This window comes from Danio rerio, chromosome 4, assembly GCF_049306965.1.
Source record: "Danio rerio strain Tuebingen ecotype United States chromosome 4, GRCz12tu, whole genome shotgun sequence".
Taxonomy (NCBI): Eukaryota; Metazoa; Chordata; class Actinopteri; order Cypriniformes; family Danionidae; genus Danio; species Danio rerio.
In genome coordinates this window covers 73,395,981-73,420,142 of record NC_133179.1, presented here as the reverse complement: position 1 = coordinate 73,420,142, position 24,162 = coordinate 73,395,981, and the positions used below count along the sequence as shown (strand labels likewise).

The window sequence follows — 24,162 nt, the reverse complement described above, 5'->3', positions numbered from 1 at the left end:
CTAAAAAAAAGCTAAGTAAAATGAAATGTTGTAAATGAATCAGACTTTTAAAATGTAAATACTGCCACTTGACAGATCAGCAAGCTTATCAAGGCGAAGGCAGGAGCAGTTTTCAGCATTGAACCTGTGTTCAGGAGCAGTTTTCAGCATTGAACCTGTGTTCAGGAGCAGTTTTCAGCATTGAACCTGTGTTATCAATTGTATTGTTTATGTTTTTACTATATTAAGTTCATTATTAAACTCTAAAAAATGATACTGCATCATTAATTAATATGTTTTAAAGCAACATGTCCTAGTGATTTATAAATATTAGCAAAGAAATTAGGAAATTGTACATGGCAAAATACAGTTTGGTATAGAGTGTTCAACTTTGGCCCTCAATCAAGTTTGGCTTTTGGCCCTTTATAAGAAAAAGTTTGGGCACCCCTGCTCTAAAATGCATGGATGGGCACTAATATATGAGTACTAATATAACTAACACATATAAGACTAACAATCATGTTTATTTATGAGAATTATAAGTAATATGAGACAAATAGATCATCATTTTCCCTTTTGATGCTGAAGATATTAGAATGTGTATCATTTAATTATGATTCTGTGTCTGCTGTTTAGTCATTTATATGACAATCATGTATTTTTTTTACACTTATTTACATTAGACACTTACTAAGATGTGACCCTGAACCACAAAACGGCCAAATTTGACAAAATTTTATATATATATATATATATATATATATGTAAAAAATCTTTAGCATATTAAGTAAAGATCATGTTCCATGACTATATTTTGTAAATGTGCTATTTTTAATATTTATTAAAACAAAATTATAAAGATCTATATTAATAAAACTATATTAAAGCATGTTTACACTGCAAAAATGCTTTTCTTACTTAGTTTTCTGTCTTGTTTCTAGTCCAAATATCTACAAATTCTTAAATCAAAAAGCATTTTCGAGACAAGCAAAATATATAGTCTTGTTTTAAGAAATATTATGCCAATATTAAGTGAGTTTTTCCTTAAATCAAGCTAAATAATCTGCCAATGCAAGCAAAATAATCTTGCTTTTCGATTTGTAATATTTTGTTTACCCCGTTGGCAGATTATTTAGCTTGATTTAGGGAAAAACTTACTTCATTTTGGCTTAATATTTCTTAAAACAAGACAATTTATTTTGCTTGTCTAGAAAATGCTTCTTGATTTAAGAACTTTTTGATATTTGGACTAGAAACAAGACAGAAAATCTAAGCAAGAAAAGCATTTTTGCAGTGTAAACAGTAATATGCATTGCTAAGAACTTAATTGGAACAACTTTTAAGGTCATTTTTTTTCAGTTTTTTATTTTCAGACTGCAGATTTTCAGCCAAATATTCTCCTTTCATGGTCGTGTCAAGGTAAAGCTTATTTATTTAGCTTTTTGAATATGTATCAATCAAAATAACCTTCATGACTGGTTTTGTCATGACAAAATGTCGTATGTAACAGCAGTTTATTGTATATAGCAGTTTGTTTTGAATGCATTTAAAACAAGAATAATTTTTTGACATATTAAAATACTATTTAACGATAACAGGTGCAAAATATTAGCTAATCGCACACTTCAAACATCATGCACTGCCAATAATCTTTAAAACACTAGTATTTATCATTTCTGTTTAAATATTATGAATTAATTATGAACTATGAATGAATTTCACCCTTATTTCCATGTTTTCTTTTCACAAAAGTTAGTGACTTAAAATGTATAGTAGTAGAGGCTTCCTGTGTGCACAAAGTAACTCATATTTGACACAAATACAGTGCATACTATGTTAAAAGTAGGAAGCAAAATTAAAATAGCATAAAAAATTAGAAAGTGTTACAGAAATAAATGAAGCGTCCAATAGGGCGCAATAAGATTTTTAAATGCATAAGCTCGAAAATAGCTTTTTAAATGTAAAAGCAAAACTTTTTAGGGGAGAAATAGGCTCATTTTACAACTTTCCTAAAGTTCAGCAGTTTTAGCTTAGCTTAGCATCAATCATTGAATTGGATTAGACCATTAGCATATCGAAAAAAGATGATTTTTGATAGTTTTCCTATTTAAAGCTAGACTCTTCTGTATCTTCTGTAATTACATTAAACCGACAGAAAATTCAGAATTAGTATGGTCAGAAAGGCTATGGATAATGAACCATACTTCTATTCTGGTTTAATTGTCAAGGAACTTTGCTGCTATATCATGGCAGGCGCAATGCTACTAGCTGAGGACTATCTTCAGGTCAAGTTCCTTGATTCTTACGCCAGTATCAGAGTTTTTAATCATAAAAATATTAAATCCAGTAAGATGCTAATGGTCTAATGCGATTCAGTTATTTATGCTAAGCTAAAATCAGAAAGTGTTACAGAAATAAATGAAGCGTCCAATAGGGCTTCAGCATTATATGACATTACCATGGTAATTTTTTTCAAACACATAAGCTCAAACATAGCTTTTTAAAGCAATAAAACACTTTTTGTGGGGGGAAATGGCTCATTTCACAACTTCCCAAAAGTTCAACACTTTTAGTTTAGCTTAGCTTAGCATCAATCATTGAGTCAGATTAGACCATTAGCATGTCAAATAAGATGATTTTTAATAATTTCCCTATGTAAAGCTGGACTCTTTGGCAGAAAATTAAAAGTCGTTATGGCTAGGAAGGCTACAGATAATGAAGTATACTTCCATCTCGGCGTAATAATCAAGAAACTTCACTGCCGTACCATGCAGGTGCAAAATTATGCAGCATTGTGACCTGGTTACCTAGCTGGGGACTATCTTCAGGTCAAGTTTCTTGATTCTTACGCCAGTATGAGAGTTTTTATTAATTAAAATAATAAATCAAGTGAGATGCTAATGGTCTAATTCGATTCAGTTATTTATGCTAAGCTAAAATCAGAAAGTGTTACAGAAATAAATGAAGCATCCAATAGGGCTTCAGCATTATATGACATTACCATGGTAACATGTTTATACGCATGAGCTCAAACATAGCTTTTTAGAGGAACAAACCACTTTTTGTGGGGGGAAATAGACTCATTTCACAACTTCCCAAAAGTTCAGCACTTTTAGCTTAGCTTAGCATCAATCATTAAATCTGATTAGACCATTAGCATATAAAAAAAAGATGATTTTTAAAATCAGTTTCCTATTTAAAGCTGGACTCTTTGACAGAAAATTAAAAGTCGGTATGGCTAGGAAGGCTACAGATAATGAAGTATACTTCCATCTTGGCATAATAATCAAGAAACTTCACTGCCGTACCATGCAGGTGCAATATTATGCAGCGCTGTGACCTAGTTACCTAGCTGGGGACCATCTTCAGGTCAAGTTCCTTGATTCGTCAGCCTGAATGAGAGTTTTTAATAATTAAAATAAAATAACTCCAGTGAGATGCTAATGTTCTAATGCGATTTATTCATTTATGCTGTGCTAAAATCAGAAAGTGTTACAGAAATAAATGAAGCGTCCAATAGGGCTTCAGCTTTATATGACATTACCATGGTAACATTTTTATACGCATAAGCTCAAAAATAGCTTTTTACAGGAACAAACCACTTTTTGTGGGGGAAATGGCTCATTTCACAACTTCCCAAAAGTTCAGCATTTTTAGCTTAGCTTAGCATCAATCATTGAATTGGATTAGACCATTAGCATATAAAAAAAATATGATTTTTTTAATCATTGTCCTATGTAAAGCTGGACTCTTTGACAGAAAATTAAAAGTTGGTATGGCCAGGAAGGCTACAGATAATGAAGTATACTTCCATCTCGGCATAATAATCAAGGAACTTCCCTGTCGTACCATGCAGGTGCAATATTATGCAGCGCTGTGACCTGGTTGCCTAGCTGGGGACTATCTTCAGGTCAAGTTCTTTGATTCTTATGCCAGAATGAGAGTTTTTATTAATTAAAATAATAAATCAAGTGAGATGCTAATGGTCTAATGTGATTCAGTTATTTATGCTAAGCTAAAATCAGATAGTGTTACAGAAATAAATGAAGCGTCCAATAGGGCTTCAGCTTTATATGACATTACCATGGTAACATTTTTATACGCATAAGCTCAAAAATAGCTTTTTACAGGAACAAACCACTTTTTGTGGGGGAAATGGCTCATTTCACAACTTCCCAAAAGTTCAGCACTTTTAGCTTAGCTTAGCATCAATCATTGAATTGGATTAGACCATTAGCATGTCAAATAAGATGATTTTTAATAATTTCCCTATTTAAAGCTGGACTCTTTGGCAGAAAATTAAAAGTCGTTATGGCTAGGAAGGCTATAGATAATGAAGTATACTTCCATCTCGGCGTAATAATCAAGAAACTTCACTGCCGTACCATGCAGGTGCAATATTATGCAGCGCTGTGACCTGGTTACCTAGCTGGGGACTATCTTCAGGTCAAGTTCTTTGATTCTTATGCCAGAATGAGAGTTTTAATTAATTAAAATAATAAATCCAGTAAGATGCTAATGGTCTAATGCTATTCAGTTATTTATGCTAAGCTAAAATCAGAAAGTGTTACAGAAATAAATGAAGCGTCCAATAGGGCTTCAGCATTATATGACATTACCATGGTAACATGTTTATACGCATGAGCTCAAACATAGCTTTTTAAAGGAACAAAACACTTTTTGTGGGGGGAAATGGCTCATTTCACAACTTCACAAAAGTTCAACACTTTTAGTTTAGCTTAGCTTAGCATCAATCATTGAGTCAGTTTAGACCATTAGCATGTCAAATAAGATGATTTTTAATAATTTCCCTATTTAAAGCTGGACTCTTTGGCAGAAAATTAAAAGTCGTTATGGCTAGGAAGGCTACAGATAATGAAGTATACTTCCATCTCGGCGTAATAATCAAGGAACTTCACTGCCGTACCATGCAGGTGCAATATTATGCAGCGCTGTGACCTGGTTACCTAGCTGGGGACTATCTTCAGGTCAAGTTTCTTGATTCTTACGCCAGTATGAGAGTTTTTATTAATTAAAATAATAAATCCAGTGAGATGCTAATGGTCTAATGCGATTCAGTTATTTATGCTAAGCTAAAATCAGAAAGTGTTACAGAAATAAATGAAGCGTCCAATAGGGCTTCAGCATTATATGACATTACCATGGTAACATTTTTATACGCATAAGCTCAAAAATAGCTTTTTACAGGAACAAACCACTTTTTGTGGGGGGAAATGGCTCATTTCACAACTTCCCAAAAGTTCAGCACTTTTAGCTTAGCTTAGCATTAATCATTGAATCGGATTAGACCATTAGCATATTAAAAAAACGATTATTTTTTTATCATTTTCCTATGTGAAGCTAGACTCTGACAGAAAATTAAAAGTTGGTATAGCTAGGAAGGCTACAGATAATGAAGTATTCTTCCATCTTGGCATAATAATCAAGAAACTTCACTGCCGTACCATGCAGGTGCAATATTATGCAGCGCTGTGACCTGGTTACCTAGCTGGGGACCATCTTCAGGTCAAGTTCCTTGATTATTATGCCACAATGAGAGTTTTAAATAATTAAAATAATAAATCGAGTGAGATCCGATTCATTTATGTATGCTAAGCTATGCTAAAAATGCTCCTGACAGACCCGGACACCAGCTGAATGGATTAAAACATAGTAAAACTCAACCGTTTACATTAGGAGGACTTATTTCCAATGAAGTTGAGAGTTCCTTTAAGGCTAAAAGAGTTAAAAGACATTCATTTGATGAAGGTTTTATTCCTCTCTTTACTCTTTGAGCGCTCTGCAAGGCTGATATTATGAATCTGAAACTTATGAAATAGGTTAGTCGAGGATGGCCCTGTAATTCAGACGGTTTTGTGGTATTCCCTTTGAATCCGCAGATGAATGAAAAAGGCTAGGCCTCTCGGTATAATCGCACACATCAGAGCTCTTTATTGCATTAAACCTCGCTCATTATGACAGAGGACAGCTATTACCGGCCCTTTTTCATGCCTCATCTGCATACATTTCAGAAATTCCTGATGAAGACGGCACTCACCGTTAGAAGCTGTGAAATCAATCGCCACTGTGAAATTGATCTGAGTCCTGCACAACAAAGAGACAGAGAAGGTGAGGGTTATTTCAGTCGTGGGAACGTTGAGATGCTCCTGGTGCAATAAAAGTCAATGGGTGAATTATTCCGAAAGATGTGCTAATGTAAACCCTTCAGATAATTCAGATGTCAATGATATATACATTCATCTATTATACACCACATTTGCATATTTTCATTATATATTTAAATTTGTGTCAAACGCCCACATTTATATTAAGTGAGGTTCATAATGAGTGCCACTGCTGTGGGGGGTTCATTCGGCTGTGGCGAACTCAAAGACAAAACGAAAATGAAAGAATGAATGAATGAATGAGTAAATAAATAAATAAAAATAAATTATATTATTTAAATTTTAATTAAATTAATGCATTAATAATTGAGTATTTAAAATAATTAATAAATCAATAAATTAATTAATAAATGGGCGACGCAGTGGGTAGCGTTCTCGCCTCACAGCTAGAAGGTCGCTGGTTCTCGCCTTCGCATTTCTGTGTGGAGTTTGCATGTTCTCCCCGTGTTGGCGTGAGTTTCCTCCGGGTGCTCCAGTTTCCCCCACAAGTCCAGAGACATGTGCTATAGGGGAATTGGGTAAGCTTAATTGTTGTATGGAATGTGTGTGAATGAGAATGTATGGGTGTTTCCCAGCACTGGAAGGGCACCCGCTGTGTAAAACATATGCTGGAGAAATTGGCGGTTCACTCCGCTGTAGTGACCCCTGACTAGGCTTAAAAAAAATAAATAAATAAATAAACAAATAAATGAAATAATATTTTAACTGATTGATAAAAAAAATACATTAAAAATTAATAAATGAAAAAAACGAATGAATGAATGAATGAATTAATTAACTAATTACTTAATTAATTGACAAATAAATTAATAAAAAAAATAAATAAAAATTTAAGTTATTTGATTGATAAATAAATTAATTAATTGATTCATAAAAATTTAATAATAATAATAATAATAATAATAATAATAATAATAATAATTAATCTATAATAAATTAATAACTTATTAAATAAATAAATTATTTGATTGATAAGTTAATTGGTGGATTTATTAATAAATAAATAAATAAATTAATTAAATAATAATTAAAATAAATTATTGATAAATTAATAAATTACTAAATAATATTAAATAATGATTATTTAAAAAATAAATACATAAATTAATTCATTATTTAATAAATAGATAAATGAGATGACAGATAGATAGATAGATAGATAGATAGATAGATAGATAGATAGATAGATAGATAGATAGATAGATAGATAGATAGATAGATAGATAGACGGACGGACGGACGGACGGACGGACGGACGGACAGATAGATAGATAAATAGATTGATCCATAAATAAATTATTAATTTTTTTATAAATATTTTTATACATTTATTTTTTATAAAATAATTATATTGATCCATAAATAAATAAATTAATTAAATATTTGATTAATAAATACAACTAATTATTTAATAAATAAATAAAATAATAAATTAATAAATTGACCAAATAAAATAATAAAATAAAAAAATAAAAATTATTTATTTATTTGGAGTAAGGTTAATGTTTAATTTTATTTACCTATATTTGACATTATTTTAAATGCAATAATAAAATGTGACTTCTGTATAATAATAATCTTAAAAGTTTTTCTTTTCTCTTTCCACAATGTCATTTATATATATATATATATATATCATTTCTATTATTATCATAAAATCTGGCCCACTGTGCTTTTTATTCTGGTCAATGGATATGATTTTGTCAAATCTGTTATTTTAATTTTTAAAAGATCTCATCAGCAGCATCTTTGCATTGCTGTGACTGGTTCAAAATAAAAGTATGATTGTGTGTCGAGTATTAACCATCTTGGATAAACTAAGCCATGATTATTGCATGTGTAATTTAAGGAAATGGAACGCACTTCTACAGTCAATCAAGCAATCAAAGATTTCTGATGGTCTCCGAGCAAACATTACACTCCAATATAATAAGTCCAGTTTGGCATTCTTGATTGAGCATGTGTAGTGTTCCAATCCAGTATATTACTTAGGATACTACGTTAAGAAGTAGCAGCCTATGTAAACAATCTCAATGAATTAAAAAAGTAGACAAATATGTAATCTTTAAATTTCCATCAATGACAATAAATGCATCAAATGAGTGTCTGTTATTAGCGAATTAGCGATTCGTCTCTTCTCCGGTGTTTCCGCAGACAGGGCGGATAAGCAGAATGCATCAAGCCGGGGTGGGTCTGTGTTTGCTGGGACACTGAGCCAAGCGAACTAATGCCGTAAGTACAGATCTGTCTCCTCTCATTAGACTACTCACATTACTGGGGTTACAGCTGCAAGTCACACACACACAAACATGCCCAGAAAGGCACTCTGAGGAAGCGTGCGCGCTCCATCTCAGATAATTAAACATCCCAGCGTGCACGAGGATAACCAAAAATGACAGCATTTTCATCATTTGCAGCCGAAACGCTCAAGTAAACAGGAAGCATCCAGACTCAAACTAGCTGTAATAACATTAGTGATATATTTTAATTATATAGTATCAGTTAATATAGATATATATTAAAGATACACTCACACAGTATACAGAATACCGGCTAAAATTCATTAACTCGTTCATTTTATTTGGCTTAGTCCCTGTATTCATTGCAGCTGGAAGAGCATCCGTTGTATAAAATATATGCGGGAATAGTTGGTGGTTCATTCTGCTGTGGCAATTGGACAAGCGGATTGGAATTGCTCTGTTTCTTCTTCCTCTTCTTCTGCGGAATAAATCGCGATTTTGAGGGTCTAAACATGCCCGAAAACTCACGAAACTTTGCACACGCCCCAGAAGTGGTGAAAATTTACGTTTGTTATGGGTTTCAGAAGTGGGCGTGGCAAAATGACACAACAGCGCCACCCATGCACATTTGACGGACTGGCCCCCCAGCTACGAATCCTAAACACGCACGGAAATGGCACACACCCCAAACACGCCAAAACCTACAAAAAAGTATCTTGGAGCGGAATCTCAAACCCAACAGGAAGTCTGATATTTTTAATTTCCTGCGGCGAAAAAGTGGCGTTTTTGCCATTTCCAGGCGTTGTATTTTAACAAACTCCTCCTAGGGATTTTATCCGATCAACACCAAAATTGGTTTTTGTCATCTAAAGGCCTTGGCGATGTTAAATTGCCAAGATCTACAGTTTTCATTGAAGGGCGTGTCCACAGCGGACTCGCAAACTTTAATGATTCACCACGAAACAGGAAGTAGTTATAACTCAGGCATGCATTATCCTATCTGCCTCAAAATTCACACACTTGATAACAGTCCTGTAAGTTTGGCATAAATCTGTGATTTTCTCAGGATTCTTTATATATACCAGCTTAAATTATTGTTGTTTGCTCTTCTCCGTCATCCTAAGGCCACCGGGCTGCAGTGAGCCCGGGTGCAAGGTCCCTGTCATCGCTGCTTGCAGCTTTAATTTGTGTGTTTTTGGCTTGTGTTGTATGATTTTGCGCTGATTTGACGTTACTTTTGCTCTTGTTTCAGTTGTGATACCCTGCTAGCATTTTGTACATACTCGTTTCTTGATCCCTGATCATTAGTGTCTAAATTCCCCTGTGAATCGACATATGAGTTAAGACATCACGTGACATAAATCTCACAACACGCAGAAAAATACAATGTCTAACACACAAGTGTAGAAGTAAGCATCACTCAGTGTAAGTTTTAAAGATGTATTTTTGATTTGAAGCATAGTGTTACACCTGGCTCAAGGATGTAACATAATGAGGGAGACGACAAGGAGAAGTATAATCAAAAAGAATATTTATTAAGCTCAATATAAATTATATAATCAAAATATCAGTATCAGTATGTTCAATCAGTGTGAAATGCAAATGTATGGATGCTGTAAATGTTGTCAGTGATAATGTATGGATGCGAAACAAAGCAAAGCAAAGGCCAAATAGGAGCGCGGCTCTGGCCAACTGCCAAGTGAATGGACAGCGGCCCCGACAAACTCTCTGCCGGGGTTTAAATAAGGGCGCTGACCAGTATCAGGTGCGCTGAAGGCACGCCCCCAATCTAGAATCAAAATCAAAAACACAAAACAACGCAGTCCTAACACATAGTCTAGATATGGTGTGCACCAAGCGGCAACCTCCCGCTCTCCATCGTGAAGCCAATACGGACGTAACTGAAACTGCAATCCATTAAAATTCCGCTAGTCCTGCATCCATATACAGCAGATTTCTATTGAGCCCACTGTTAAAACGGCCAACTGTACAGCAGAAAAAAGCTGTTTACAGCCTGCTACAAAGAACAATTTTGGTTTATATGGGTAATATTTTCCTTCATGACAACTGTGAGAGGGTGAATTTTTAATAACTCATCCATTAAGTTATATCACGTCTGCATAATTAAGGGCGTGGCCACTTGAGTGACAGCTAGGTCTCGCTGGTCGCCGTCACTTCACCTCAGCTGATTCCGGCTGATTGCCGATGTCCTGCACAGTTTAGCTCCACCTCTAATCAAACACACCTGCTTAAAGATTTCTACTGATCTTGAAGACACTGATTAGCATGTTCAGGTGCGTTTAATTAGCGTTGGAGCAAAACTGTGCAGGACACCGGCCCTCCAGGACCGAGTTTGCCCACCCCTGCTCTAGAACAGTCATCTGAACTGTGTCAGTACAGTGTGCTGCTGGATTTCATCAATAGCCTTGTGTTTACTAACACAGTAAAATTGTGATTGAATTCATCTTCAATCACTTCAATTACTAACACAGACTGTATTTGAGTGCTTTGTACTTTCAATGTTTGAATTGGCTCTTCAGTGTTTGAACTCTCAGTAATGATTAAATCACACTGAACTGAGCTAAACTAAACTGAACTGAACTTAAACACTAAAACCTGAACCACACTGTTCCAGTTACTATGACCATTTATGACTGTTCCAGTTACTATGACCATTTATGACTGTTCCAGTTACTATGACCATTTATGTGAAGCTGCTTTGACACAATCTACATTGTAAAAGCGCTATACAAATAAAGCTGAATTGAATTGAATTGAATTGAATGTTTAGTGGCTCAATGAATTACAGCAGTGTTTTAAAAGTCTAAACTCTTTAGTACACAACCAAACACATGTGGTCAGAACACAAACGGGTCGCAGGTAATGAACTCTTAAGCGTTTCTCCCAAAGAAAAGCCGCTCTAAGCAAAAAAGCTAGCAGGCTTCTGTAGCTCCGCCTCTTTGCCCTTTTTTGGTGACTCCCAGTCAGCGCGATGGCAAGCAAACAAAATAGAGACCGTTAGCCACGCCTACTTGTAGCTTCATTTGAGCTCTTCAGAAACCTAAAGGTGACGTCAGGAATTGTCAAGTCAAACTAATATAGAAGGAGAAAAAAATCCATCCGCCAGTCGGAGGGAGAGGCGGAAGGACATGCAGTAGTTCGGCATTCACGTAAGGAAAAAAGAAAACTGAAACCTAACGAGAACAGAATCTCCGCCAAAACGAAACCTCCGCCAAAATTGAGCAAAAGAAAGTGCCCAACAGTTAAAAAACCATCATCAAGTTTCGGAGTGGCAGCCGGTGAGAACTTTACTTTGGTTATTGCATGAAAATCGCGACTGGCATGTCAGTATTTGAGGGCAAATCAACCGTGAAGCAGCATCTGAGTTCAAGTTCGGCACAGAGGGAAAAGTTGCTCCTACAGTGCTTATCTGCCCGCTGCTTTATTACTTCAAGATACAAATAGTTATTTGTAAACTAGAAGATGTTATGAAGCAGAAATGTATAGTTTTGGTTATTTTAATCATCATTTGAGTGCTATCTGACTGACGTTAAGATGTGAATTTTCCTCAGTAATTCATATGCATGCATGAGCAGATCACGTGCACAAGCTGATTGCTGCAGTTGCAAAATTAATCGCATTTCATTTATATTTCTTAAAACTAAATATTTAAGTTCAGTATATTAAACTGTACTGTTGGTTGTGCTTTAACAAGTGTCAATTCAGTATAATATTTGAAAATACTGTGTGAAAAATCAGACAAAATTCACAAATGTTTGTGTTTATTTGCAATTTAATTACATATCTTGTATTTTTGTTTATTTTAAAGGTTTTTCACCTTTCTACTTTCTACCTGCCTTCTGCTGCATAAATGATGCAATAAATGGATGAGTGGAATCCAGTTAAAACTCCCTTGATGATGTGTCTTCCTTTCAAGCGGGAAAACTTGTGCATAAGAGAAATAGCTTGTCAGGAATAATGCATCCATATCTTCTACAGTCTATAGCGCAAACGCTGAAGATGTTTGGTTGGTTTATTTTCTATTAAGGAGTTTAGAGGGTAATTCTCAGCCAGTTTGGGGTTTTTGTTATATTGCTTTCTTTTATTTGGCGCCGCTTGAAATCCTCTTTCCCTTAAAAACACATTAAATCATTTATTTTCTTATGTGAGATAATATCTTTTTCTATTTGAAGCATATTTAATGGTATTTTTTGCTACTCTTTTCACTTTTGTAAGCAAATTCACTCATTTTTTTAGCATATGTAGTTGTCGTTTTGCTATTTTGCCAACACATTGAGTCACATCAAAATGTGACCTCCCTAGAACTAAACTTTAAAGTCAGTAATAGCTCTTAAAGTTTTATTTCTGAGAGTATAGAACGGTTTGTCTGACTAAACTTCCCTCTTCTGGCCTCAAGAGGCGCTCTAATGACTGATGTTAGAGGCTCCAGTCTTTAGTGTTCTTCTAAGTGTGCATGTGCAGCCGTTGGACAGTGATATCTTAATGATTTCACAGATGAGAAAGAGCATGAGACAGCGGAGTAAAGAGATCCAACCATTACTCACATTCAGCTGAGCCCGAGCCAGTCATACCATCTGTTAGGATAATGCTAACCGCTCTCAGAAAGCATGTTTGTGACACGCCATGCGCACCCAGGCGTATTAATTGTGTCATACAATGTTCATATTCAGCAAATATATTTAGAGATTAGACTGATTGGCTAAATCACTCATGAATTCCTCCATTTCGTCATTCATCTTCAATCAAAAGACTATTAAGGCTATCCAAACCAATCCAAATGGATATGGCTTAGCTTGTGAATATGAGGAAAGCAGCTATTTTAGAAAACACAACATCTGCAGGTGCAATTAATAGGTTCATCTTTGTTTCCACAGCATCTGTAACTGAATGGTTATTTAACTGCGGAGCAAAGCTTAATATCTAACGTAAATAAAAACGCAAGAGAAATAGGACGAACGGAAACATTAGTTCATTTTCTACACGTGTGCAGATGAGCCAAGGCCAGTGCAAGCATCCGTAATCAGTGGCTTATGTTCACAAATAGTGCATGTGCATGTTTGTTTGAGTTCGTAACAAACTACGACCTGAACAAAATGAGTGGTTTCCTCGTGAAAACAGAACAAAATGTTGATATCTTGCAAAACTAAGCTTGAAAGATTGATAGTTCAGCCAAAAATCAACGTTCACTTGTCACAAACCAGTTTCTTTCTTGTGCTGAACACAAAAGCTGAAGAGCAGCAGCCACTGACCTGCTTAGTATGTGTTTTTCCCACTGTGGATGTCAGCGGTTAGCAGTTACCCAACTAAATATCTTCCTCTGGGCACTATCATACACGCGGCGCAGTGTGGCGCAAGGCGCAGCGCAATAGTCTTTTGGTAGTTTCAGCTTCGCACAAGAGTCGTTTTAAGGCGTTGTGCTACGCTGTTTAAATAGCAAATGCATTAGCGCTCATATGTGCGCACATAGGCATTCTGGTCTAAAAAGGAAGGCGTTCTGAGGCGGACCGCTGGCGCGTTGCTATTTTGATAAACTAAAATAGATTTTTCATTAGACCAAAACTAACCCGGTCTAAACTCCAGCGCAACTCGCTTACACACTGCTTAATACACACAAGAGAGCAATAGGCAAATATCTTTACATATGAAAAAATGTAAATATTAAGGATATATATAGGATATAATAAGAATAGATACAGGATATAAATATAAAGGATTAAAATATTACAAAACATATTATTTTCTAGCCTACATAAATATGAAAAATCACTGCTTTTATGTCTTCTTCATCTCGGGAGGCTTTTTCAGTTCATTCATAACAGTTTGCTTTTGTATAATGTTATTATTATTAGCAGTATTATTTATTATATCCATATTTATATTTGTTTTATTAAAAACAAGCTTAGATTTGCCCACCTGTCAGGTTTTAGACCATATTGGGCACAGCATGTGTTTTAGGATATAACTCAGGTTTTTGAGCACACTTCATTATTATTGTTCATTTATTCGTTTGCTGGAAATTAGAACTGAATTTAGAAATAGTTTTGAAACGAATATTTGCGCTTAACAAACAAAAGTATTTATTTATAGGCTAATTGATGTCTGTGCGTAAAGGCTTCCCTATCCAAGAGCGAATGTAAAAGTAGATCCATTAAATTCAAGGGAATGGGAGATGAGACTCTGATTGGTTTATTCTCAAAACACACCTACAACTCATTAAGAAAATAAACTCAACCCTTTTAGACCATGCGCCACGGTGCAAGGCAGATTTCCCATCCTTAAATTAGCAAAAATGCGTTCTGACATGCCCTAAAAGCGTTTGCGCCCTGTTAAATATGCTAGAGCCCTCTGTGTTCAGCAGATGAAAGAAACTCACATGGGAACCACTTGATGGTGGGTAAACAATGACAGAATTGGCATTTTTGGGTGAACTATCCCTTTAACTTCACAAATTAGCAGAGCAATGACTGTATAAACAAAGACATCACGGTATTTTTCCACCAAATCTACAGACCACTTCTAGATATGAACATTTCCTGCTTGTTGTCAAACTATTTCATAACTACATCAATATGCAATTAAATCATAACTGAACATTAAAACAGCTATCATAACATTATTTATTAATATTCAGACCTTTTTGGATTTTTGGAAGCAAATAAAAATGTAAAACAGGAAATACGTTAGGACCATTGTTGTTGTTTACGTCCCTCAAAATGGTCTATACCAGAGCTGTCCAAACTCGATGTCCTGCATAGTTTAGCTCAAACTGCTTCAACACACCTCCCTGGAAGTTTCTAGCATATCTAGAACAGGGTTGTCCAAATTCAGTCCTGGTGGGCCGGTGTCCTGCAGATTTTCCTCAACACACCTGCAAGGATGTTTCTAGAAAGCCTAGTAAGAGCTTGATTAGCTGCTTCAGGTGTGTCTGATTGGGGTTGGAACTAAATTTTGCAGGACGCCGGCACTCCAGGACCGAGTTTGGACACTCGTGGTCGATACTATAACCAACAGCATAACAGTCTCTAAATGTGGGGCTGCCAGAACCCAACGTTGGGTCAAATATTAACTTTTTTATTCAGTTAAATTAAAATGACACTATTTAATCCAGTATTTGGGTTTGTCCATTTATGACCCAACAAAGAGTTTTTAGAGTGTTCACATTTTCATTTTCATAGTGATGCAATATAAATTGTAATAATGATAATAATAATACTATTAATAATAATAAATCAGTAATGATAAAAATAATAATACATTAATAATAATAATAATAATAATAATCATAATCATAATAATAAATAATATTAATAACACATCATTAGTAATAATAATAATAATAATAATACATTAATAATAATAATAATACATAATTCATAATAATAATAATAATAATACAATAATAATAATAAAATAATTATATTAATAATAATAATAAATCATTTATAATAGTAATACTAATAATAAATTAATAATAATAATAATAAATTAATGTTAATATTATTAATAATAATAATAATAATAATAACAATAATACTAATATATTATTAATAATAATAATAATAATAATACATTAATACTACTACTACTAATAATAATAATAGTAATAAATCATTAATAATAATAATAATAATATATTAATAATAATAATAATAATACAATTATAATAATAATAATAATATATTATTAATAATAATAAGAAGAATAAATCATTAATAATAATAATAATAATAATAATACATTAATATTACTACTACTAATAATAATACTAGTAATAAATCATTAATAATAATAATAATAATATGATAATAATAATAATAACAATAATACATTAATATTACTAATAATAATAATAATACTAGTAATAAATCATTAATAATAATAATAATAATATGATAATAATAATAATAACAATAATAATAATAATTTTAATAAATCATTAATAATAATACCAATAATAATAATATTCATTCATTTATTTATTGATTTTCTCTATCAGCTTAGTCCTTTGATTAATCTGGGGTCGCCACAGCGGAATGAACCGCTAACTTATCCAGCACATATTTTACACAGCAGATGCCCTTCCAGCTGCAACCCATCACTGGGAAACACCCATACACACTCATTCACTACGAAAAATTTAGCTTATCCAATTTCCCTATAGCGCATGTCTTTGGACTTGTGGGGGAAACCACACAGACCACAGATTGAGCGCCCCTGCTGAATTAACACCACTTCCAACAGCAACCTAGCTTTCCCGTGCTCTCCCATCCAGGTAATCCAGGGTCAGTTCTGCTCAGCCTCAGTGGGCGACCATGCAAGAGTTGCAGAGAGCTTGCTGATAATTATTTTCTAAAAAAAAAAAAGCTATTAAAAAAACTTTTAAGTCTTCTAATTCCCTTAATATAACAAAAATAGACGTTTCCTTGCTAGACGAGAAAACCAAGACAACCATGCAAACACTCTATAATGAAGAATAGACAAGGTCAGAGTTCTGTTTGCAGCTTGCCAAAAGATCATTCGGGACACTGGTACCATTACAGATGAGCATCCTGATTGATTGTGGCATGAACTGACAGCTAGTGAGGAAACTTGAGCAGAGGTGAACATGACAGTATTTCCAGAGTTTCACACCAAACTGAACAGCTCTTGTTTCACTGGAGGGGACAAATGACAGTAGTGCGGTTGTGAAATGACTGCAACTTTAGAAGCTGCGCCTCTGACTTTGCTTGTTATAGTGAAGAAAGAAGTGTCGCCATGCTCTCCGCAGAAGGTCGTCTTGGGTGACTTCTAAGGGTCAACACACCTGTGGGTCACACATTTTAGCTGGACGGAATTGGAAGCTAGTTTTCTCCAGAGAAAAGTTTGATATATACTTTTTCATTGAGTGCTCGAAGTAAAAATACTTGATTTTAGGCAGATTGGTCGCTCAGTGGTTAGCACTGTTGCCTCACAGCAAGAAGGTCACTGGTTAGAGTTCCACCTGGGTAATTTTTGGTGGAGTTTGCAAGTTCTCCCTATGTTGGCGTGGGTTTCCTCCGGATGCTCCGGTTTCCCCCACAGTCCAAACACATGCGCTATAGGGGAATTGATTAACTAAATTGGCCGTAGTGCATGTGTGTGTGTATGAATCTGAGTGTGTATGGGTGTTTCCCAGTACTGGGTTGCAGCTGAAAGGGTCTCCGCTGTGTAAAACATACGCTGGATAAAGTTGGCAGTTCATTCCACTGTGGCGACCCCTGATAAATTTGGGACTAAGCTGAAGGAAACTAAATGAATGAGATTGAGTCAAGTGCAGTACTTGGGTAAAAAATTGTGTCAACTCAAAAAAAGCTGTGCAGCACGGTGGCGCAGTGGGTAGCACGATCGGCTCACAGCAAAAAGGTCGCTGGTTTGAGCCCCAGATGGGTCAGTTGGCATTTCTGTGTGGAGTTTGCATGTTCTCACCATGTTGGTGTGGGTTTTTTATTTTATTTGTTGCATTATGTCTGTTTTAGAGGCATGTTACAGGTCTTTGATAAAGATGTGTGTCAAAATAATTATTACAATTAAAATCGCAATATTGTTCAAGGAAATCATGATTTTTTGCACATATATCACAGCCCTAGTTCTAACATTAATTTTCAAACTCTATGTTCACTATTTATTTTATTTTTAAGATCTGAGGTAAACTGCTTCCACTTTCAGTATGGCTATAAGTGTAAAATAATGTAAAATAATATTCAAACTCACACTAGTAAAATTTAACATGGATTAAAGCACATTTTTGCCATTGTTCAGCTATGGGATCACAGAAATAGAAACTGTTTGTAATGGCCCATTTCCACTGAGTAGTACAGTACGGTACGGTATGGAACGATTCAGTACACATTTAGTGGTCATTTCAACTGTCAAAGGGTACCTAAAAGCGAACTGTATTGTACCATTCTTTGTGCATCCTTTGCAAAGGGTACCAACAGGCCCAAAGGGTACCATAAGGCGGAGCTAGACGCGCAGCTGAACGCTATTGGTTTACAGAGGAATGCCACTCGCAGAAGCAGGAGAATGAAAACAAAGGAGCCACTATTTTTAAAAACAAAGCCGAGTCATTACACCGTAATAATTAGGGCCGGCGCATCCATAGAGGCGACCTAGGCGGCCGCCTAGGGTGGCAGTACAGAGTGGGCGGCGACCGCGACACCTCCCTTACCACCCGCATCCTCAGTTATGTCCGCGACACCTCCCTCACCACCCGCGTCCTCAGATATATTTGCGCATAGACGACAGAATAGAGAGGGTCCCCCCTCAGCACCCGTGCGTCCTCAGTTATATCCGTGCATATAGTGCACCGGAAAAGAGGTCCGCGACACCTCACTTTATTTTCAGAACCGGTCACTTATGTTTTCACATTGGGGTTGAGGGCGGCGTGATCGTCCTCTGCCTAGAGCGGCAGTTCAGCTTGCTCCGGCCCTGGTAATAATATATACATATAATAACAAGCCATGGTCGACCTGAGCTCAAACAAACCTTGTCGCCATCTTGATGAACAACCACAAAGCTAAGAAGAACAAAATCTGCTGTCTTCTGCTGTTGTTTGACAAGCCAGTCTTAGGCTGCCTTTCCACTGCAGATCTTGATGGTCAATTCCGATTTTGTCACTGTATCCGATTTTTTTTGATGACCTGCTTACATCATTTTTTAAAAGTGACTCGTATCCGATCGTCTGCATTTACACAGCACAAGGCGAAGGAAAAAAAGAGCGGGCGCCGAATAAAAGCTGATAATAAAGGAGCACTCTTATGACAATATAAAAGCTGTGCATCTATTTTTGTATTTGACGTAATAACAAACTTTTTGAGCTCATATTAATAAGGTGCTCGTGATCATTGAAGCGCTCTGATATCAGATCCTTTCAGAAAGAGACAAACGCGAGACTGAAGCGCAAAGAAACGAAGGAGAAGCCGGAAAAAACAGCAGCAAATGATGCGTCTGCAACCTAAAACATGGCCAAACTGCACCATGTTTAACTATTATCATCACCTTCTGGACTATTATGAACTGCGAATGACGGAGTTACTTTGTAACAAGAGGCTACATGTGCTGCTGAAGATTACAGACACTTTCAGCGTCAACGCTTCACGTTCACTTTGAATGGGTGACGTCAGGCGTTGTCAAACTGCAGTGTGGATCCGTCGGCGCAGCTTCAGAGGCGTTGCTCGCTGCAGAAGTTGGGACGGAAGCGTCAGCCAATCAGATCGCTGTATGCAAATACACAACCCAAGCTCATTCTGGAAACGGAGCCGTAGCCGGCCACGGTGGACGACGACCGGGATCGAGTCCGGGGAACAGCAGGTTCTGGAAATCAGGTAAGACGAAAAACGGAATCCGAAAAATAAGGACGAGAACGCGGCAGGATTCGAAAACGCGGTTGAAATCGAAGACGAGGGCTTTTTTTTTTCCCGATCCGGCGGCTTTTCGCGCGAGAACGGCGCGGGCGTGAACGAACAGATCCGTGAAAACAAAAAAAACGCTCGAATACGTACCTCCCGGGACGTAAATCGCGGCCCGCAGAAACGTCCGTGGGGCTACGTTTCCACAATGAGCCCGGGTTGCAAATACACCAGCTAGACAGTCAGGCCCGGCGCCAGGATGCCCTAACTGAGGGGACATTAGACCTGGTGACTGATTTTGGTCCCTCTTGTTCCTTTCATTAAGACTTTTTATTCACATTTATTATTACTTTGCATTGCTGCCTGAGTACTGACTTAAAGCAATTAAATAATAATATACTTTTAATAGTAATAATAATAAGTTTCGCTATTACTGATTTTGTTATTGAAGGTTATGCAACAATACCGTTTATTAATGCAGATCATAGCTTCAGCGCCAAACGAGTGCTTTAAATCATATTTTATACTCCTTATTTCTTTCCGTTTTTTTTTAAAAATAGGCCTATAAATGTTTAAAGTTTTAGGTAAAGATGCCCACACGAGCTAACCCACGGTCAGACTATTCGTATAACCGGCAAATAATTATAGTGAAATCAGCATAACCAAGTCATCACGCTTTATTACGCAACCGACATCAGTGTTAGGGAAAAGCTAAATGTTACAGTCTTTAAAAATTATTTAGCACATTTTAAGGCGTTAGTGTAAATTTTTATATATTATTATAAAATGATTAATTTTTGGGATAACACGTAACTTAAAGGCTAAATAATTTTTTCATCATTTTGAAGGTAAGAAAAAAAGATTTTTCTTATAGGCTATGAGTTTTTTCCCGTGATATCGTCCGGTTGGCATTAGTAAAAACGTCATCATAAACTATTATGGCCCGTTTCCACCGAGTGGTACGGTATGGTTCGGTTTGGTATGCTTTCATGGCCGTTTCCACTTTCAAAAGGCGTACCGAACCAAACCGTACCGTACCACTTTTTCGGAACCCTTTCTAAAGGGTCCCAAACTGCAGAAAGGGTCCCAAAAGGTGGAGCTACACGCGCAGCTGAACGCTATTGGTTTACAGAGATACGTCATTCGTAGACGCAACAAGCCAGAATGTAAACAAAGGACCCGCCATGTTTGAAATACACAGCGAGAGATTACAGCGGAATTATAAATACATATGCAGCCATGGTCGATCCTGCAAACAAACCCTGTCGTCGTCATGATAAACAGCCACAAAGCCATGGAGAAGAGCAGATTCACCCTGTGCCGCATAGTTTTTTAAGAGCCAGTCTGAAGCCTGAGTGGTTTCGCTTTCTTCTTTGCTCTCGCCGCGCGTCTCTATCTAAAATAACAAACTTCTTGATCTGATAATAATAACATGCACTTGATTATTGACAAGCTTTTGGAAACCCGATCCTGTGAGAACCTGACAAACGCGAGAGACACATTCAGAAAAAAGGACAAACGCGAGAGTGGAGCGCGGGAAAAAAGGCGAAGCCAAGGAGCACGTTATTTCTCCAGCAAACGTGAACAAACTGCCTTGCTTTAATTTTAGTCTTCACCTTCTGGACTAATATGAACTGGGAATGATGGAGTGACTCTCTAACAGAGGCTTCATGTGCTGCTGCAGATTACAGACACATATGAGAGGTTTTCACTGACTGTAGGCTATACTTTGTGTTGTTTTGAACCTAATTAATGACGAAATGTCTGCTCTGTGTACTTCTTCTGTAGTTGGTAACATATCAGAGACTGTAAGGGTCTGTATGTGTTCATATGTGTTCATTTATTTATTTATTTAATATAATTACAGACGTTACAGTGGGCTTTTTCGCACCGTCGTTGATCTGCAGTTATAATCAGGTCCTGTTTATGGAAAAGTTAGTAATAAACATTTAAACACAAGTATTTATGTGTGTAAAGCATCTGTTTTGTGAGAAGTGCTTTTCAAATTATATGTGAGCGACCTGTGCAGCTTTACTGTAGACATTTTCTCGAGCCAAAAATGACGTTGATTGAAACTTTGTCACACGCCCACCAAAAGGATACCCTTGGTAGTGGAAACGCAAGCCTGATAAAGCCTGATACCGACCCGAACCGTACCGTACTGTACCAGTCAGTGGAAACGAGCCATTAGATTACTAGGCTTATACCTGTCATTTTATTGATTTATCATTATTATAAACCTATTTTAATAACTAATTCAGGTTATTTTCATGTTGTAAGCCCATGAGATACAAGTCGAAACAAACTCGATATGCGAACTGTATTTTAGCTCTTAATACAAGCCTACAATAGGTTTTCTGGTGTTTAATTTTGCATGAGCAAATAGCAGTATAGCAGCCTTTAGTCAAGCGTTGACGCTGAAGCACAGCGTGAATGGGGCGTCAGGAAAGGTTTGCTCTAATGTTTGGGCTATATTTCATGTGGTTTTAGAACTCAAATAAGGACTAAATGCATGCTGTGTGTAGTTTTTCTGTAGTTGGTAACATATCGGAGACTGTAAGGGTCTGTAAGTGTTCATTTATGTTCATTTTATATAGTTGCAGAAGTTAGATTAGGCTATTTCCAACCCAAGCTCATTCTGAAAACGTAGTCCCGCGGACGTTTCTGGAGACAGCGGATTACGTCCCGGCGGGTACATACGGCCGCGTTTATTTTTTTCAAGCGAACGCTGCAGGGCGGTGTGACGCTGTTCCCTTTCGCGCTTGCCTTACCTCCTTGTGGAGGGCTTCCCCGCTGCAACCCGTTTGTCCACTCAGCTCAGCATGTACGTCGGCAGGCTCGAGATGCAGAGAGGAGTCGACCACGGCGACCGGTTTCGAGTCCGGGGAAGAGCAGTTCCAGCAATCAGGTAAGACGAAAACAGAATCCCAAAAATTAAGTGAACGAGTTTCGTGACAGGGGGAGAACGCGGCGAAATCCGAAAACGCGGTGGAATAAAAAAAAAACAATTTTTGGACGGCTTTTGTGAACTGTTGCTCGGGTTTAGGGAAGCGAGCGGGCGGGTGGGTCGATCAGTAAAATTGGTTGGGTTCAGGGAAGGAGGAGGGCGAGTCGGCCGATTGGTCCGGTTCGCAGTCAATCATCCGGTCAGTGGCCTCCGGCGGGTTCACGCGAGAACAGAGCGGGCGCAAACCGCACTCGCCAGAGGCGTCTGAGGTGCGAAAAAGCGCGCAACAGCGGCCTCTCGTGGATTCGCGAAAACAAAAACTGCAGCCGTACGTACCCGCCGGGACGTATTCCGTGGTCTCCAGAAACGTCCGCGGGACTACGTTTCCACAATGAGCCTGGGTTGGCTATTTCACACGGTCATTGATGTGCAGTTATAAAGCTTCTCATAATGACCTGTACAGATTTATTGTAGACATTTCCTCGAGTAAAAATGACGTCGTCTAAAACTTCTGTCATACACTAAGGCATAGTGGAAATGCAAGCCTGATAAAGGTGACCCGTACCGTACCGTACTGTACCAATCAGTGGAAACGGGCCATAAAATAGACATTTTGCACACTGTTGCTGCTGATGGTTAGGTCAAAAACTTAACTTTAAAATAGAAAAGATTATATATAACAAGGTGTTATCGTCTGTGTCTGAGAGCCTGCACAGTTCAGATATAGAGACCAGTGTGATTATCTGTACACACACCTGAGTGTGATCCGACAAGCAGTAAGTAGTGACAGGATAAGAGTAGCTTGATGTAGACACAGAAAAGAAAGTGGCCTAACACTGAGCCCTGTGGGACACCAGCTCATTCCAGCACTCGAAGATCTAGTTCCCTGCAGAGTTTAGAGCTGACTCTAATCAAACACACCCGAACCAGATAATCAAGGACTCGGGCTCATTATAAATTACAGACAGGTGTATAGAAGGTAAAGCAGATCTCAAAGAGCACTGAACACCCCTGCTGTAGGGACTTGATGAAGAGTGCAAATCAAATGAAGCGTGTCTGACGTGCGTTTAATGTTTGATTGATGTGTCGTCATTATTATTTAAACAGATGAGCTGTTGTTTTCTCTTGGGGACAGCCACTTGTTAGTCCAGAATGCAGGCAGCTCCAATGTCAAACATCAAAACCAAACATTAGACCTGGAAATTTGTGCTATTCCTCAAGTAGGCAAAGTTTATCAAGAGTGTTACTTTATTAGGTGATTAATTACCAATTACATCATTAACACTATACAGTGCTTTGCTATTGTTAAGTCTCAAAAGTAACTCAATTGCTCAACAGGTAGTTTAATTGGAGAAACTGTTGAGAAACTGTTCTGCTATGATAATCGGTGATGAAGTTAAATAATTGCAGAAAAAAATAAATGC

General features: G+C 36.9%; 1 protein-coding gene across 4 annotated transcripts in view; it reads right to left on the bottom strand.

The window, feature by feature from the left end:
* The window catches only part of LOC101886030 (copine-8), a 268,218-nt gene that overhangs the window by 32,862 nt on the left and 211,194 nt on the right, over positions 1-24,162 (bottom strand). For 2 of the 4 annotated variants that reach the window (XM_073948413.1, XM_005164936.6), the window contains one exon: positions 6,038-6,084. In XM_073948413.1, coding sequence (XP_073804514.1) covers positions 6,038-6,084 — 47 coding nt within the window. Of the gene's footprint in view, positions 1-3,177; positions 3,328-4,796; positions 4,958-5,484; positions 6,085-24,162 lie in introns of those variants that run through there. The other 2 variants (XR_012402531.1, XR_012402530.1) reach the window with 2 other exon arrangements.